The sequence below is a fragment of the Sceloporus undulatus genome, chromosome 4, assembly GCF_019175285.1.
Source record: "Sceloporus undulatus isolate JIND9_A2432 ecotype Alabama chromosome 4, SceUnd_v1.1, whole genome shotgun sequence".
NCBI classification, from domain to species: domain Eukaryota; kingdom Metazoa; phylum Chordata; class Lepidosauria; order Squamata; family Phrynosomatidae; genus Sceloporus; species Sceloporus undulatus.
In genome coordinates, this window is record NC_056525.1 from 214,685,890 (window position 1) to 214,703,472 (window position 17,583).

The following is a 17,583-nucleotide window of genomic DNA, read 5'->3' on the forward strand; positions in this document are numbered from 1 at the left end:
TCTTTATCTCTGGGATGGTCCACACACATACATCACAATATCACCCATGTTTATTCAGATGTACTATGACCACTCAGGCTTACTCTCTAGTTAATAGGTTTAGAATTGCAAATGTAGTTTTCTAAACCTAATCACTAACAGTGCTGAATTTGAGAATTGGCTCCATTGAAAAATGTCTTAGTGATGTGGAAGCTCTTATTAGCAGCAATTTAAGACTGTGATGGCTTGTTCATAGATACAAGCCGTTGAATTCTGCACAGTGATTATAGAAGCAACATTGTGCAGCTCCAATATTTTTAATGATGCTCTAGATTTGTTCAACTGTATGAAACATTTTATCCAAAGCAATACAAGAATACCTGATCTCTCCAAATACAGCTCCCGCTCTCAAGGTGACCAGGACTTTGGTGCCATCAGGACCCCCAAGTACTTGAACCTCACCTTGTTTAATGATGTACATTTCTCGACCAATTTCTCCCTAGATGCACACACACAGAAGAAAACATTGGAGGTTCATTGTAGCCTGATGGTGATGAATGTTATCCTAAATGGAAGGTGGTAAAGGCCTTTCCTCCCCACAACCTAAGGATTTCCCCCAAATTGAACCCCCAGCACTGATGAAGCTACTTTTTGTATTGTGTGGTAAGATGACCATGGCCACAATAAATAGAGCAAGAAGAATGGTATCTTCCCATGTGGGCTTCCTCACTTCTTTTTACAAAGGTTTTCAATTATATGACTACATCCCAAGAAAGTATGGGATGGTGAACATGGGGTTGCTCCATTTTTATCCATTCATAATCTTGCAGTCCAAGTTGGTGTGGAAGAAAATACAAAACTTGTTGTTGTGTGCCTTCATGTTGCTTCCAACTTATGGTGATCCTATGACAAACCTATCATGGGGTTTTCTTGGCAAGATTTGTTTAGAGGGGGGTTGATATTGCCTTCCTCTGCATCTGAGAGACTGTGACCTGCCCAAAGTGGGTTTCCATGGCTGAGTGGGTATTTGAATTCTGGTCTCCCAGGGTCCTAGTCCAACACTCAAACCATTGTATCATGCTGGGTCTCAAACATATAACACCTTGGTGTAAATCATATTGTTAGTCCTGAGTGGTGTAAAGCCATTAAATAAGTTGGATTTACTTATGTGTTGACTTACAATTCAACAATTAATTCAGTAGATCTGCTGTAGTTAGGATTAACCAGCAGCATTTCAAACCTCATTGGGATGAAATAGCCACCACTTTATTGGTTAGAGCTCAAGTGCACAGATGAAGCATAGGCACGAAACAACCTGCTTGCTGATGGATGGACCCCCAACCCCAGCTGAAGCATCATGGGATGATACTATGAGAGAATTCACTTAAATTCAAACCACTGCATTGTTCTTCTGTCACTGTGGAGTGAAGCCAACTCTTCAGCCCCTGAGCTGGACATGCACCAGAAAACATTCACCTCCTTTGTGATGATTTGCAAAATAACATAACGGGTGCACAGGCTCCACTTGCCAGCTTGGTGAGCTTTGTGGCTGTCTTAAAGTCAAACACTTTGCACATTCTGGAGATTACATCACCTGTAGCAGCATTTCATGTAGCAATGTGTGGTGGTATGCAGACAATAATGGGATGTTTTTGAAGAAGTGAAAATTTTGCATTTGTAGAGTGGAATGTGTGCAAACATGGCCTGATATAAATAGTCCCTTACCTCTGCAGGTTCTTTTAGGAAAATAACTCATTGTTGGGAGACATAATCACTAATCTTCTACATCATATGTTGTTTGGTTTACATAATCAGTGAGGGAAACAACAGATGGGAGGAGAATCAACTGTTTTGGAGAAAATGCAGCAAGGCTTCATCTCCAAGGTACAAATGTGTTGTCCCTCTTACTTATACAAGCACCTGCATGGTTCAGTGATTTTTTTTTTTTACTTGATTGCCATTCTTTGAACAGATTTCAACAGAAGGTAATGTTGTCCCTTAAACAGGCAGAATTTTATATTTTCAGTGCTATTCAGCAGTTCTGCCACCCACCCCTCAACCCCATGCCAAACAATCTGCCTGGTTGTTTATTGGGGAGATGAGCCACACCATGGAAGACTCAATCAGTACTGTATTGCCAGTTTGGGAACTGGGAAGGATTTTTAATTTTTACAAGAGCTAACCAATCAGCATTTGGCATAGCTATTTTGTCCTCAGAAATGAAGAACTGTCGGCTTCTGGGCTCAACATTGTATTTTGAAAATGCGTTGATTTGTCAAGAAACAGAAGGGTCACCTCTCAAATAGGTAAATAAGTCTCAAACTTAACATGTGCAATATACAACTGGATTTGGGATTTTCTACCAGATGAATTTGTTAGATTAAAAAAATGTGTTCAAGGTTCTAGCTTCTGTTTCACTTGGAAGAAGAATAAAGCTTTTAACCTTCATAAACTTCCTTTTTATGCACTGAGCAGATTCTCTCTGAATAGATGCTACTTTTAGTATCCCTTTAATTCACCTTGCCTCTTGCATTCTCCAAGACAAGCACAGCACCAGCAACCCAAACAAATGAAACACTGCACATTCAAAAGTAAATCAGCATTTTAATTATTTTTCCTAATGTATCATTTGCATAATTTCAAAGGGGAAATCAAGAATAATCAGCCAACCAAAGCATCTGCTGCTTCTTGCATATCTACCAGCTCATTTGCAAGCTGATTAGCATCCAAACGAAGCCAATTATACCTGGACAAATAGGAATGAAATGTCTGAGCTTATGATATATGTACCCCAATCAAAGTAATCTAGTATGTTAAAATAGAAAAACCACAATAAAAATGGAGCCTTTATATAGCTAGTATGGTCCAGTGGTCTGAGTATCCTTTTTGTAGACCAGAGGTGGTAATCATGGGGCCCTCTAGACATTGGACTGCAGTTCCCAGCAGTGCTAGCCAGCTTTGCCAATGGTGAAGAAGCCTCGGAGTTAAAGTCCAAGAAGATCTGGAACGCTGCATGATCCACTTCCTTGCTGTACACAGTAATTTGGGATATGCAGAGAATCTCAGGCACAGATAGGCAAGGCTAAAATTGTATCTTGACCTCTGGGTCACATGAAATATGACATTAAGCAAGTACTTCACATGCCTGATTTATATTTTTTAGTAGCAGTCTGTGTGTGGCAATTGTGATCTGGACTTGTGGCACACTGAGGCTTTAACACTTTCCCACCATTCTCCAATTCTAGTGAAAATTAACCTCCCCAAATTGCTATTTGCTGTGGGTAAAATACTTCATTTAGTTCAATGGAAGCCGTGCCAAATAGCAGAGAAGGCCAATTTATCATCAAGACCATGGTGTAAGAGGTAAAATCCATATACCATGGCCCTGGTTTGGATTGGCACTGCTTGTATACCCACACACCTACAAACAAGAGGTGCTACTTAAAAGTAGATAATCCAGCACAACACAGAATCATGATACACAGTTTGGCTCACAGTCAGAAAACTGCAGACTTTGAGCTGCTAGATATTAAAACAAGTATGAATATTGATGCTTATTATTTATTGGCAGGGTACAGAGTATTTAATTTGTGCTTCTCAGATATTTCAGATGGTAAATCATAGAGCTGTTGAGCTCAGTCTCATATGTCCCTCTGTGTATACACTTACGTGCAGTGTGGAGCCTGCAACATTTCACTTAAATAACAAAGCCTAATGATGTGTGCCAATAGATAACTCATGTTTAAATACAACAGTTATTCATGCTCTAATTACAAAAAAATTGATCATATAAGTAATAAAATCCATATTGTCTGGACCAAGTTTGAAATCTGAGAACATATTATTATGATTGCTCAGAGCAGTGTAATTACTTTTATAATATGTAATTCACCCAAGATTGTTTTCAAATTTTGTTCATGACCTTTAGCTGAACTCCACTTCTAATGCCCTCATTATTCTTGCATTTGTAAGAGAAATCACGAATATCACCTTTTTACAGACAAAATCGCCAGGTAAGTACACAATGGATTTCAGTCTCAACAGCATGTCACATATCATTTGGGTATCACATCCCTGTTTAAAGAAAAAAAACACAATTACTATAATTTGAATGATATATTAGGTAAAATGCTCACTCATATTTTGCAGCAGTGACAAAAAATAGTAATTTTAAAGAAAGGATTAAGTCTAATCTTCATGACTGGATCACAGAAGTTGGGTGTATAATTTGCTGATCTGTAGGCTAGGTGTGGAGTATGTTTCACCCTCCAGATATTTCATCTTCTAACTCCCATCTACTCCAGTCTTTTAGGGGGTGGGGAAATGGATTTTTGACATGTGTGTCACGACTGGAATCAGAGTGAGTGGACTAATTCTGAAATGGAGGCATACTTAGCCTTTTATAAACTTTATACATGCAGTTGCCTCTGTATGTGCATGGGTTGGGGGCCCTGGTCACATGTGCACTCCCTTGCTCATTACTTCACCTGGACTATTGTTAACTCCATTAGCTCCAATACACCATGGGGAATAGAGCTGCCCATCTCATTCACTGCAATTGCCAGCAATGGAGTATTTTGCAATGGTGTGGGGATAAATGGGGTTACCCACCCCACGTTTACTTGATTTTGGAGACATTTCACCAGCAAGGCCCTGCTGAAGAGTGAATGGCAGAAACCACGGTGAAGTGGTCTATTGCCTAGGGTCTGGTCTCTCTTCAGTCTCCAAGATAAGGTGAGGGATCTCAGTGTGAGAGGATTGTCTCAAAACACTTGGCTAACACAGCTACTGTAGTCTGTTTTCTGTTGCAAACAGAACTTGTAAAACATTATTTAGTTGGACTACAAATCATATGTATTTTTCAAAAAAGCTTGCAAAGGTGTTAAATGCAGAAGAGTATGGAGATTTCATTTCTTGATCAAATGCATGCTTGGAAAACTGGATTTCCGACCAGACTAATATTTTTACATCTGTGTTAGGCATTTGTTATATAAATGACCTATTCTGAGCAACTATGGTTGGTGCTTAATGTATCACACTTGATGACCTCACTAGGACCTGTAGCCTGTGGCTTCATCTGGGGTGTGAACCCCAGGTTTCAGGATTTGGGCCTTAAAATCTCATGATCTGGGATGCCTCTAACCTGTAAACCCTAGTTGGAACAGCCAGGGCACAACAATGTCTCTATTTGCAATGTCCCCTTAGCTCACTCTTCAGGTAAGTACCTCACATGGCTATCTGGCACGGAGGCTAGATCAGGCTCACTATTAATTGAGAAAATACATGTTCCTCCTCTCTTATGCTTACACATTTACAGGTTTCCTTATTTTTCTGTCCATCTAGTAGATGTATTTTACAATCTATTGTACCATTTTAACTTTTCAATAATTTTTTTTTAAAAAAAAGATTCCACAAAAAATCTACTTACTTTGAACAAGTCAACTTTATTGACAATGGCAAAATTCACATCGATTGCAATGGCTAGATGCATTTTTCCTGGCATCTGCTCCAGTAATTCAGATTCATCTGCAAGACAGAATTATAAAATTTCAAAAAACAAAATTTAAAAAAATGTTTTATATATGGTGCTACATTAATAGATAGTACATGTAATTTAAATATTTTAAAAATGAGAAAGTAATACAAATATGCCAAATCTTAGACTACTGAACAGATTAGACATACAGTTTACTTTGTGTATATGTGTGTTGTTGTTTTTTACAGTAAAGTTATATTATTTGAGCTGGTGGAGTGATGACTATGTCTACTTTATTTTCAAATATTGATGCTCCCAAAGAGGAAGAGAAAGAAGAGATTTGTTTCAGAATTTTACCTAGCATTCCTTGTGAATCCCATGTATACTCATACCAAGTTCGAACACGATTCTGAACAATTTTTGGAATGGTGTAAGTGTTCATATATGAGACAGTGTTATCCATAGAAGCACGATAGTAGTTCTGCCCTGCTGTTGCTGCTCCAATGACATCCCGCATCTGTAAATATCAACCATTATTATTATATATTGCATTATCATAGTTTGCTGAGACTTAATAACCAACTAGAGTTGTCATTGACTATGAAGATTATCACACGGAGTAGGCAAGCATCCTTTTTTCAGAATTAAATTGCTATTAAATCCTGTTAATAGCATGATCGGGGGGGGGGGGGTGGAGAGATTATCACATCCCCATGCACTTCTCCTGTTCTTGTCCCATCTGTAAGCATCATTTGGTATCAACGGAAACTCCTGTTAATACCAAATGATGCCTCCATTACTGTTTATAGATGGGAAATGAACAGGAGAAGTGCACAGGGGTGGGATAATTTCCCCCTGATTGCCCTATTAACAGAATTTAATGACAGGAGGAGGAAGCATGCCTCCTGTGTGATAAAAATCCTATTTTTTTGGGGGGGGTGTTTGGGGCTGATTAAGATTGTTCATATTATAACATTTTAAATAAGTAGCTAGTTGCTTTGTTCACCTGATATTGGAAAATGGGGCCTTGAATCCAATTTTGGGAGAAAGACAGGATGTAAATCCCATGTATAAATAATGCAATATAAATGGGGTATATAGTCAAAGAAACACTCAAAGCTGCTGTGGTCAGTGTGGCCTCTGCCACAAGGCAGATGTGTTTTAAATCATTGTCAGTAGCATAGCCAGAAACTAACAGCTAGCCAGTGAAATGGAAGGACAGATTTTGTGTTTAATGGACTCTGCTAGATAGTTTCACTTCAGCCTTGACAGTTCAAGGCTGAGAGCAGACACAATTATAACACTATATTCCATTTTAATTTCTGGGGATTTACAGTTTAGGGAGGGGTATGGGGACCTTACGAAAGTCACAGTCTCTCAGTCTCAGGGGGAATGCACTGGCAAACCTCTTCTGAACAAATTCTGCCAAGGAAACCCCATGATAGGTTCTGCCTTAGGCTCGCTGTCTGTCGGAAACAACTTGAAGGCATTCAACAACAACACATTTAAGAATTCTTGGTCAGAGAGTTCTGGTGCCTCTACAAATGGAAACCCCATGATGCCACATGATGAAAACATGGAAGTTAAAGTGGAATATAATGCTGTTTTGTGGTGTGAAAGGCCCTAACATTGTACGTGGCTCTATATGTCTCCATACTTCAATCTTTTGGTTCTGTGCTATGTAATCTTGGAACTCCATCTTGCCTCAGTGGGGCTCACCATAAACCAGTGGACCTGTTACCTAGCTATGGTGATCTGGAACGTAGGTCCTGGGATAGTCCAGGTAGAATTTTTAGGTGCTGATTCTACCACTTGGTGCAAGAAGTGGCTGGAACCCATCAGCTAAAGGCTTTCCTTTGCTATAGACCATCTGCAGCATCATTTGTCAGCAATAAAGTTTATATTATAATAGCTGTATGTTTCTGGTACCTAACAAAGTTATGGGGAGGCCTAGAAGTATAGCCAGTTTCAGATCAGAACAGCAGCCCAACAGTGAATCTGGTGCTTTGTCTCTTTAGCCTAGCATTGTATATTCTGAGTCATACTCCCTGCTACTTGAACGTTTCAACTGGAGATATCATTGATTGAACCTGAACTTTTTTACAAGGCAGCTTCATCTATAACATCCAAGAGCTCCTGAGTGGGTCCCTCAAAGAATGGAGAAATATCTATATCTGTATTTATATCTATATTTATCTAGGCAATAGTTATGCAATAATTATGTTTTAAATCTCTGTTGAATGTATGGGAATGGGAATGTCTGGATTAGCCTTCCCAAAGTCAATGCTTTTTTGGAGGGAATGAATCCAATATAACTGGGAAGGCACCAGGCTAAGGAAAGGTGAATTAGATATTTTTGTACCCATTCCTCTATTATAAAGATAATTATTTATATCTTAACATCAGTTTTAATGCACAAATCTTAATCACAAGAAACATTTTAAAATCAAAAGTTGACTTAAGAAGTAATTGTTTACCTGACCAATCAAACTGGAGAATACAAAGACACCTGAGAAAAAATTCAGAAGCTGAAAGATGATTTCAAACATGGTTACTGGTTCTGGAAGTCCACCAATAGTAATTAAAGTGCGAACTGCCCAATAGTAACATCGTAGATACCTGAAAATATTACAAAGTATTAAAATGTTGTTGTTGGAGGTTTGCCACTGCCTTACTGTTATTATTTTTGATTTTGTTTTGAGGATATTTTAAACTTTTGCATTTTACATTATTCCTTTTTTTAAAAAAATATTAATTTACAAGTACAGTTTTCCAATATAATTTTTGTACAAAGCAGGCGCAGCGAGCAAACTGCTTAGCTGCAAAGTTGTTTCTGTACAAATGGAGTAATGCATGACTTACTCCCTGTTCTCTAGAATAATAGAAAGCATGGTTCACCCTCTGGTGGTCATACCTTTGGATATCATCCCTTAAAATATGTCAGATATATTAAAGTGTTCATGAACACATCAAGAGACATTTATCACCCCATTAAACTCTAAAGGAAATAGTCTCTTTCTAAAAGTTCATTCTAAAGATGACACTGGTTACACAGGACTCCTTTGAAAAGTCAGAAAATGTCAGGTGTTTTGTCTGTCCTTTTCAGTAACCTGTCTCTGGTAATGCCAAATATGTGAGCAGGATAATGCTCAGGCAACATCCACACAGCTGTGTTTTGACATGAGTAAAGTAACTCATGTCAGGCAAACATCTAAGCATGAACAAAGTTATTTCAGTCCATACTGGAAGGATAATGATGGGTGAGAATTTCATTTCTTTTCTTAAAAAATCAGAAATTAACAAAATTCATAAACTTAAAAAAAAAAACAGATTTGCCTAACCCTAGAAAGGTATGAGTAAGAATTTTGTTGTCAGTTCAGTTTTGATCAGAAGGTAACAACATCTGAACATGGGAGGAAACAAAATGGATAAATTTGTCTGCCCTTAGGAAAGGCTTGTCTAGTTTCAGTCTACATGGCTGCCTTCTCCCAGACTTCTTGATCCTTTCCACAGACACTTTAGCACTTGATTTCCTGCACTGACAGTAAATCTTGAGGTCCCTTCCAAATCTGCAGTTCTATGGTTTTGTGTTTTCTTCTCACTTTAACTTTCTAGGATTATGTTGAGAGAGACAGTAACTAATGCCTTGGGTCACTCATTGAGTTTCACTGTTAGAGGAAAGAGTTAAGAGTTGAGTCCAAGACTCAAACCACTACACCAACTGGCTCTCATATATCATTGCTTCAGAGAAGATTATGGTTTTATCATATAGATATATTTTTATTCTTGTTTTAAACACTTTTATATTTTAATATTATAAGATACGGAGAGTCATTTTTACAACAAGTCAACAATCATAAAGAGAACGAGGATGATAAAATAATAATGTTTCATGTTTTTGGTGGTTGACTTGATACGTCTTCCACAGCTGCTTCATGCAGCTCTTTATATTGCACAGTGACTACACCCACTGGAGGTTTTCCTTTTTCTTTCCATCATGTTTACATGTGTCCTTCACAAGGAAATAGGGCACCTGACCCTGTGGAAATTCTTAAGGAAATAAGTGGTTCTGTTCCAGTATGAAGTTTACATTATGTGTTGTAACTTTACTCCTCTGACCCATCCCAAGTGTCTTGTTTGCTTTTGCAGGGTAGTGTTTCTTTTGTGCAGACCCATACCTTACATTTAATTCGTAAAACTTGTGCTTTGTAAATGTTTAATTAAGTGAATAATTAGACCTGACTCAGAAACCTATAAAAAGCCAAAGCGGTAAACAAATCACTCCCGGTGCCTGCCTTCTTCATAATTAGACCTGTTCATTACCACCAGTCAGGAGCAATGATGCTAAAAGTTGGCAAAGCTAGCAGGTTGAGCTTTCTGTCACAGTGGAAGTGAAGGGTGCAAAAAGAAAAAAAAGAAGGAAAAACTTGCATGTTTCCTTTGCCATCATAAACCCATTTCGTGCTGCCAAGTCCTTCATAGGTTGAAGCCCAATAATATATGCATGCATTCAAATGTAAGATGAACAACAGGTATCCAGTTGTTCGAATGACTCTGCAGAACACAAACAACAAATGAAAAATGAAAAAAAGTTTATGCAATTCCTGGGAAATATGTATTTCTGTGCTTGCTTTTCCTAAGGAAACAATGGTTTTGATCAATAGCAACAATGCACCCACTGTGACTATAACAATGACTAATACTGACAGAGTGAGCGAGAAAAAACCATCTCATAATCTATTTGCTTCTTCTCCAAAGGCTAAATGAATCAGTGTCATATAATAACCAGAACAACAGGCTCTGATGAGGTATGCATCCCATAAGACATCTCAGCTTGCAAATTCATTTTGACTAGCTAAGAGTACTTACAAAAGATCCAGCAGAATTTGTGAGTTTTGTAAGTTTTTGTCATGTTTTTCCTCAGTAATGCAGGCACCTCAGTAATGCAGGCACCATTATATCACACCTAGAACTAATGCCTTGGGCATGAATATTTAGTATTTATCCAGATTTTTTCATTCAGGAGTTCCTTAACCTGAACAATACAGCAAACAATACAGGTTTGTTTTAGGAGCTTATCCCATTAACAAATACAAAGGCTTATCTCTTCTGGCTTGAATTCAGGATCCGGGATACCCCCGGATGTTATCATATCTAAATCACTGCCTATCTAGCTGGGATGTTGCTGCCCAGATGCATCCTGGATTGAAGGCTCACTCAGTCAGAACCTTTTCAAGGTGGGGGAGCATTTGACTTCAAAGATTGGCTGGCTGAGTGAGGCTTCAACCCGGGATGCATTCAGACAGTGGCATCCTGACTAGTGGTATGATAACATTCAGGGGCATCCCGGACCCCAAATTCAAGCTGGAAGAATTAAGACAACTTATTTGTTAATGGGATAAGCTCCTTAATCACCTCCACAAGATCCCTTTCAAGTAGATTCCTTATTTTACAGATAGCAAATAAGGGAGCAGAAAATCACCTTATCTGCTGTAAGAGACTCACAATGCTGACATATTTGTGAAGGTACCACAACATGAAACTAGAGTATATAAAGCACATACCTATAGATGTATGCTTTATCCATGATCCCCTCTATCCGATCATTGAATTCAAAGAATGTGAGATGCTGAATGTAAAGCAAGAAAGAAAAAAAACCCAACTGTATCTTTATAGTACTTATATAATTGTAATAATGTATTTTTTTAAACCATAAACTGCTTTCCATATTATGACCATCTTTAAATGTTCCATTTTAAAGTCATCACTTTGCACAACTGGTAACTCTACAAGCTCAACAACTTGACATTTTAAATATCACTTTTTCCTCCCAGGGTTATGGATGATACCATTTAGCAGATCAGTGCTTGATGAATTATAATGGCAGTGATATTTTATTCACTCAACCAAAGTTTCTTGCACAGAGACAGAGAAAAATTTTCAGTTCGGCTTATTTCTGCTCCTAAGTTATTGCTTTCTCAATAGAGAAGCAACAGTCTGGATAATTACATTTCTAACTTACAAATGAAGAAGGCTTGTTTAGACCATTAATTGGAAATTAATTTGGATAAACAGAATGAATTTAGAGGGGGGAAACGAAACCCAGAACTACTCCAGAAATCATACCACTTCCAAAGAAATAGTAATTACCCAACATCCAAGTTGTGTGCACATGCTCAAAATAGTTACTTTCTGAAAATAGTGTTTTTTGACCAATAACATATTTATGGTTTTTTGTGGGTTTTTCAGGCTATGTGGCCCTGTTCTAGAAAACTTTCTTCCTGACGTTCCGCCAGCATTTGTGGCTGGCATCTTCAGAGAATGCTTTGCCTGGAAAAAGTTGGGTGTATATATACTGTGTGAGCTTGGGAATGCAGGAGTGTTTTGCAGTGTATTGTTCTCTGCTGATGGCCGGCCTCAGGCTGGGAGGCTAATGCAAAAGAGGATTAATGTTTGCTAATTGGTGATCACAGAGGAAGTATCAAGATGTTCAACATCATGCTTTTTTTTATACTGTACACCTCTTCTGTCCCTTTGCTAAGATTAAAAGCCCCAAACCTTATAAAGGACCAAGACAGACTGCCCAAAAATGGTGGGCTGGAGGTGTCTGTTTAATTCTGGAGGGGTTTCAACAGCCAAATTGTGTGGTGTCCCTCCGGAGTAAAAAGAACCTGGAAAAAATGGGTTCTTTTTACGGCGCATGGCGCACATCACGGGTATGCCAATGGCGTGCCGGTGACATAAACGACGTGCAGCGACCTGTATACGCTGCGCATCCCTTACATCAAGATGGCAGCGCCTGTGTGGATGGGATGCCACCATGATGCTGCCACTGTTACATGCTAGGGTTTGGGAGCATGTGGTTAATGCGCACTCCTGAACTCTAGTATCGGCAATGGCATGCCCCTTTTGGCCCGTCTGTCTCAGGTCAAAGTTTCCTCAAAGAAAAGTTGCTCTTGTCCCTTGATTATTTTGGCTGCCTTTTAAAATATTTTGTTCTATAATATTCCTTCTAAGGTGAACTCATCAGAAATGTAAACAGTATTTCAACGGTGGTTGCATCATACACTTTTAGGATGGCTTTGTGACACTTTCTTTTCCTATTGATCCTTACTATGGAACCAGCTTTGTTTCTTTGTAAGCATTTGTCATCACTGTGCACAGCCTGAAATGATGGATCAATCCCTAGCCATATATGCAACATTACCATTTTATATTGTGTCTAGTTAGACTGGCTATGTGTTCCCATTTCAACTGCACATGTGGGCATTTTCCAATAGGACAAAATCAGCATGGCTTTTAGGCTAAAATCCTAAACTCATTTATGAGGGAGCCGTGCTTTACATATAACAACTGGTTACATGCAAATTAATTATTCCCTTCCCAGATGAGACTTAATAAATTAATCTGGAAATAAATTTTAAATAGTTAAATAGTTAAAGCTAGTTATATTTAATTATGGTTTAATTCATTTCCCCCTTTCCCACAAATAGGTTAACCCAAGGGTAGGCATTTATCAAAATTTAGGGGCCTGCATTGGTCCTCCATTAAGTTTGCACCTCTCCACTGCATTCATCTGCCCAAAACACAAATGTTGATTCAAGGTGCTCCCCTAATAAAGACTAGGGGGCATTTTCTCCATGTTTTTGTCCCTCTGAGTAATTTTAGGCCCCCCAAGAGACCTTTTTTTACAATAGGAAGTGACTTAAAAGTCACTTCCTTTTTCTTTCTTCCTTTTTTTTAATTTCTTTTTTTAAACTGTTCTTGGAGTAAAATGGCCCAGGAGGGCAGAATATCATCCTGGCCTCCAAAGAGGTATTTGGGGGCAAAAGGTGTATTCCCCCCCCCCCCCCCGAGCCCCCAAAAAAATTCTGGGGCTGCATACAGACCATGGGCCACAATGTACCCATCCCCGAGCTAAATCAATAGCACTCACTATTCCTATAGTACTGGACTAAGAATGTTGGTCTAATAATTTGTAGAAGGTGGTGTTAAAAGGGGATGTCTCTGTTTTCTAAAAAAGGAGAAAGATATTGCATTTATCTGCCTCCTGAGAAGAACTGTGTACAGACAGATGTGTGGACAGTCACTCAGATCCTACAGCATGCTGGTGGAATGTAACTGTCTGTCAATATACTTATATGTTGTAGTAGAATCTCTTCCTTTGGAGATTTTTAAACAGAGGCTGGATGGCCATCTGTCAGGAGTGCTTTGATTGTGTCTTCCTGCATAGCAGGGGTTGGACTGGATGACTCTTGGGGTCACTTCTACAGCTATGATTCCATGATTCTATTATGACAGGCACCTGAAGCTGTTCCCTCTGCCTGGTTGCTTGACTCAGGGGGAAGGCAGCTACCAGGTACAGTGCTATCTTCCCAGCCACTGATCCACTGCAGGGTTGCATCCAGGCTTATTTCAGCTGCTTTTGCACAATAAGGGAAAATAACAGTCTCTTCTTCCAGTGTAAAGCTGTTTCTTTCTCCATTTGTGCTCAAGAACAGCCCTGCAGTCAGTTTGTGGGCCAAGAGCCTACTAGCTGTTGATCATCTGGCTGGGTGATGTAGTACACATGTAGATGCTGAATACTTCCTTCTGTATGGTTTGAAAAAGTACATATCTAGGTGTAGCTCACAATTACACCTGCATATATCACAATACAATATTATTCATTTGCTAGCAAATTACTCCTAGAAAGCTACTTTGAATGAAGCTACTAACAGAATGAATGTCTCCTAGAACTCTGACTGCTATTAGTAGCCAAAAGCCTGCTCAAAGCCACTTATTCAGAGGTCTCATTATAAAAATAAGATCTTTGTGTTATGCAAGCAAAAGACATTTGACTTTTTGTTATGCTTCCTATCTTTGAAAATCTATTTCCCCATCCCCTGCTACGCAGCAATGTGAGCGAGTAACTATTCTCACATCATAATCTCTGTCCCAGAAATGAATGCAATAATACATCATCTCATTTTACCTTGCACATCCGGTTTGCTCTGAATATTGCTTTAAATCCAAATACAACGTATAAGACATCAAATGGTATTACTGAGAACACATCAAGCTGTTGGAGAAAACAGTACAGTTATATTGTTTTATTAATACAGCATGCTTTAAAACTTTGCAAGTTCAGTCCTCCTGGTCTGCAAAAAATGGAGGAGAGCTATATGCATATAACAATGGTTGCCATTTCTGTGAACCCTTTTTACTGTCATGCATTTGTTCAAATTCCATTTAACCAAGCAGTAATGATACGTTGAGAAATAAAGGAAAACCCAGGAATACCTGATTCATAGATATCTTAATTTCTGTTGTAGATATTTTTGGTGGTACTTGGAGGGTTGGAGCCTCCAGTTCTAATCCTCAATTTTGAGTTTTGGAAACCTTGGTGTTTAAAAAAACAAACAAGCCAAGAACAAACAAACAAACAAACAAACCCACAGCTCCCAGACTCCCCCAGCTACAATGGCTATGCTGGCTAGGAACTCTAAAGTCACCATCCAAAACAACAATAACAACAGCAATAACAACGACTTTTCCAAACTCTGACTTAATCACATTTTTTGATCAGAAATTGAACAAGGTGAAAAAGAAGTTATTCAGTGCTTGTCTCTGGATGACTTAAATTCTTTATGTTGTCCGTGTTTTAATACTACTGCTTGGTCTTATGGTTAAAAATTTCCCTGTAAGGTCAGTCAATTTTGTTACAGGAGAGCGGTATTTTCTACGTCATAATACTTCAGTTTTGGGCAAACAAACCTGCAATAAAATATGTTGAGTTTCAAATACCTACTACCAGGTTTTTCAAAGAGGAGGGTATGTGTAACAGAACTATTTATAACGTATCTCAGAAAAAAAAATATGGCTAGTCTAAATTAGGATATCATAACTCCAAACCAGGTGATCTATTATGATCACTTTCCACATATACAGCTTTATTTCCTGGAACAGTTTTTGTGATTAACATAAGAATGTCAGAAGGGTTTTCAGAATGTAGGAGATAGCCCAACAAAATGACTACATTTATGGGTCATAGCTGCATGATAGTCCCATATCCTCTAATTCTAGTCTTTTCATTTTCAATATTTTCTAATTTTGCATCTTTTTAAAATCCCTCATATAGTTGTCGATCAAAGAACCAATGGCAATTAATGTTCTCCATTTCTAATTCTTCTCTTGTCTTATACTGGTAAGCTCCTTCCTGTCTTATCAGAACATCTTCGTATTTTAGCCAGGTTCCTTCTCTTTTGTGAAAAGCTTCATGAGATGAAACCCATAATGGGATTTTGGGGCACAACTTATTTTTATATTTTAACTAAACTCTTAGCAGAGATAATCTCATGAAGTGATTCTTAAATTCTTGGTTTGTGGCTCTTTTCTCATACCATAGATATGCATGCCAACCCAGGGGTAAATCGAGCCCTCCATTTGTTATTTTCTTTTCTTTTATAATGTTTATCCACTCTGTAAACCAGTTTAAACAGTTCACATGATAATAAATTTTCAAATCTGGTAAGGCTAGGTTTCCCCTGTCCTTTGAATCTTGCAAAATCTTCATCTTAACTCTTGGTTTCTTTCCAGCCCAGAGAAATTTTGATAAGTCTTTGTTTCACTGTTTAAAGGGGAAATCATTGGTAATTATTGAGATGTTCTGAAATAAGTATATCATTTTTGGCAGGATATTCATTTTTATACTTGGTATTTTCCCCAGAAGTGATAAAATCCTGTTTTTTTATACCAATATCTCTGTGCCTTGTAACACTTCCACTATAAATGGAAAAATGTTCCCCTTTGCTCTCTACGTTTCCAACATATATCACTTACCCGAAATTTTAATGAACTCCGGTAGAATTTCTTCAATTCCACTTTTTCTGTCTACAATTTGAATGTGGGAAACAAATAAACTTAGTACATACTGAGTTAAAGTCTCATTCCAATAGTATACTGATAGTTATTGGAACTGAGCTGAAATCACTCAAGTTAAATCTCTTAGACTTAAATACCATTTTGGATCCCAACTACAGCAAACCTAATGAATCAGTTATAATAATCATAATCATTGGATGATTAGTCATTGTTTATATAATACAATGGGCCTATTCTAGATTTGGGACTAGTAATTATATTTGGCCTTAGGCTGCTACTGTGCCCAGTAACTTGTGGGAGTTGGCAACCTTAATAGAAATGTAATAGAGAAAGGTAATAGGGAAATTGATATTGGAAAGTGGTACTGCAAACATGAAATGGTGGGGCAAAATTAATCTGTTAACCAGGAGACTCTTCTATTGCCAGGTGATTCATTAGATTTCTCCTAAATATCATGTGCCACTTTTGCTAGCATGACTTCACTAAGCTGCTCACCATTGGCTAGTGTTGCAGTTTCTTCAGATCCCAAATGTATTTTGTTCTAAAATATTTGTTGAAAGATTCATACTTTTGTTGCAGGACAAGGGTATGCTCACATTGTTTGATATGGTTATAATATCCATGGTACTCAATCCAACCTCACCCCTTGCTCTCTCCTGCCATTTAAAACGCAGAGGAAGAACAAGCTATCCATACAAGCTACACTAAGAGGAAATCAAAACACAAAATGAAGTCACAGTAGTGAGATGTGGACTTCACAACAGATTGACATCATGTCAGATCACTGAAATTTTGTTAGACACAATGATTGACTATGATAAGGGATTTGTCTCCCATATATAACAGCTTTAAAATGAGTCCTTCAAATGGTCTCAGAAGGGCATGAGAAATTGATGGGGACATTTGCCTGCATGTATGTATATATGTATGTGTCTTCAAGTTACCTGTTGACTCATGGTGACCCCATTAATTTCATAGTGTTTCCTTAGGCAATGAACACTCAGATGTGTTTTGCTAGTTTCTTCCTCTGAAATATAGTCTACAACACTGGTGTTCATTGGTGATCTCTCAGCCAAGTATTAACCAGCTAAGGAAGAATGGGCCTGGCAACTGCTTGGATTGAAGACCATCAAGGAATACCTGGTATCTCCAGGCAGTGCTATGAATGTATCCTGCCTAAAACCATGGAGAGCTCCTTCTGGTCTGGGTTGACAGTATTAATCTAGATTGACCAGTAGTATGACTCAATACATTCACTCAAATTT

At 38.2% G+C, this 17,583-nt stretch overlaps 1 protein-coding gene across 1 annotated transcript in view; it reads right to left on the minus strand.

The window, feature by feature from the left end:
* Positions 1-17,583, minus strand: part of CNGB3 (cyclic nucleotide gated channel subunit beta 3) — a 68,429-nt gene that overhangs the window by 7,316 nt on the left and 43,530 nt on the right. Inside the window, exons 9-17 of the mRNA XM_042464453.1 lie at positions 16,277-16,327; positions 14,430-14,516; positions 11,020-11,084; positions 9,887-10,009; positions 7,933-8,074; positions 5,813-5,972; positions 5,408-5,505; positions 3,970-4,053; positions 360-478 (exon numbers count right to left, since the gene is read on the minus strand). Of these exons, the coding sequence (XP_042320387.1) occupies positions 360-478; positions 3,970-4,053; positions 5,408-5,505; positions 5,813-5,972; positions 7,933-8,074; positions 9,887-10,009; positions 11,020-11,084; positions 14,430-14,516; positions 16,277-16,327 (929 nt within the window). The remainder of the gene's footprint in view (positions 1-359; positions 479-3,969; positions 4,054-5,407; positions 5,506-5,812; positions 5,973-7,932; positions 8,075-9,886; positions 10,010-11,019; positions 11,085-14,429; positions 14,517-16,276; positions 16,328-17,583) is intronic.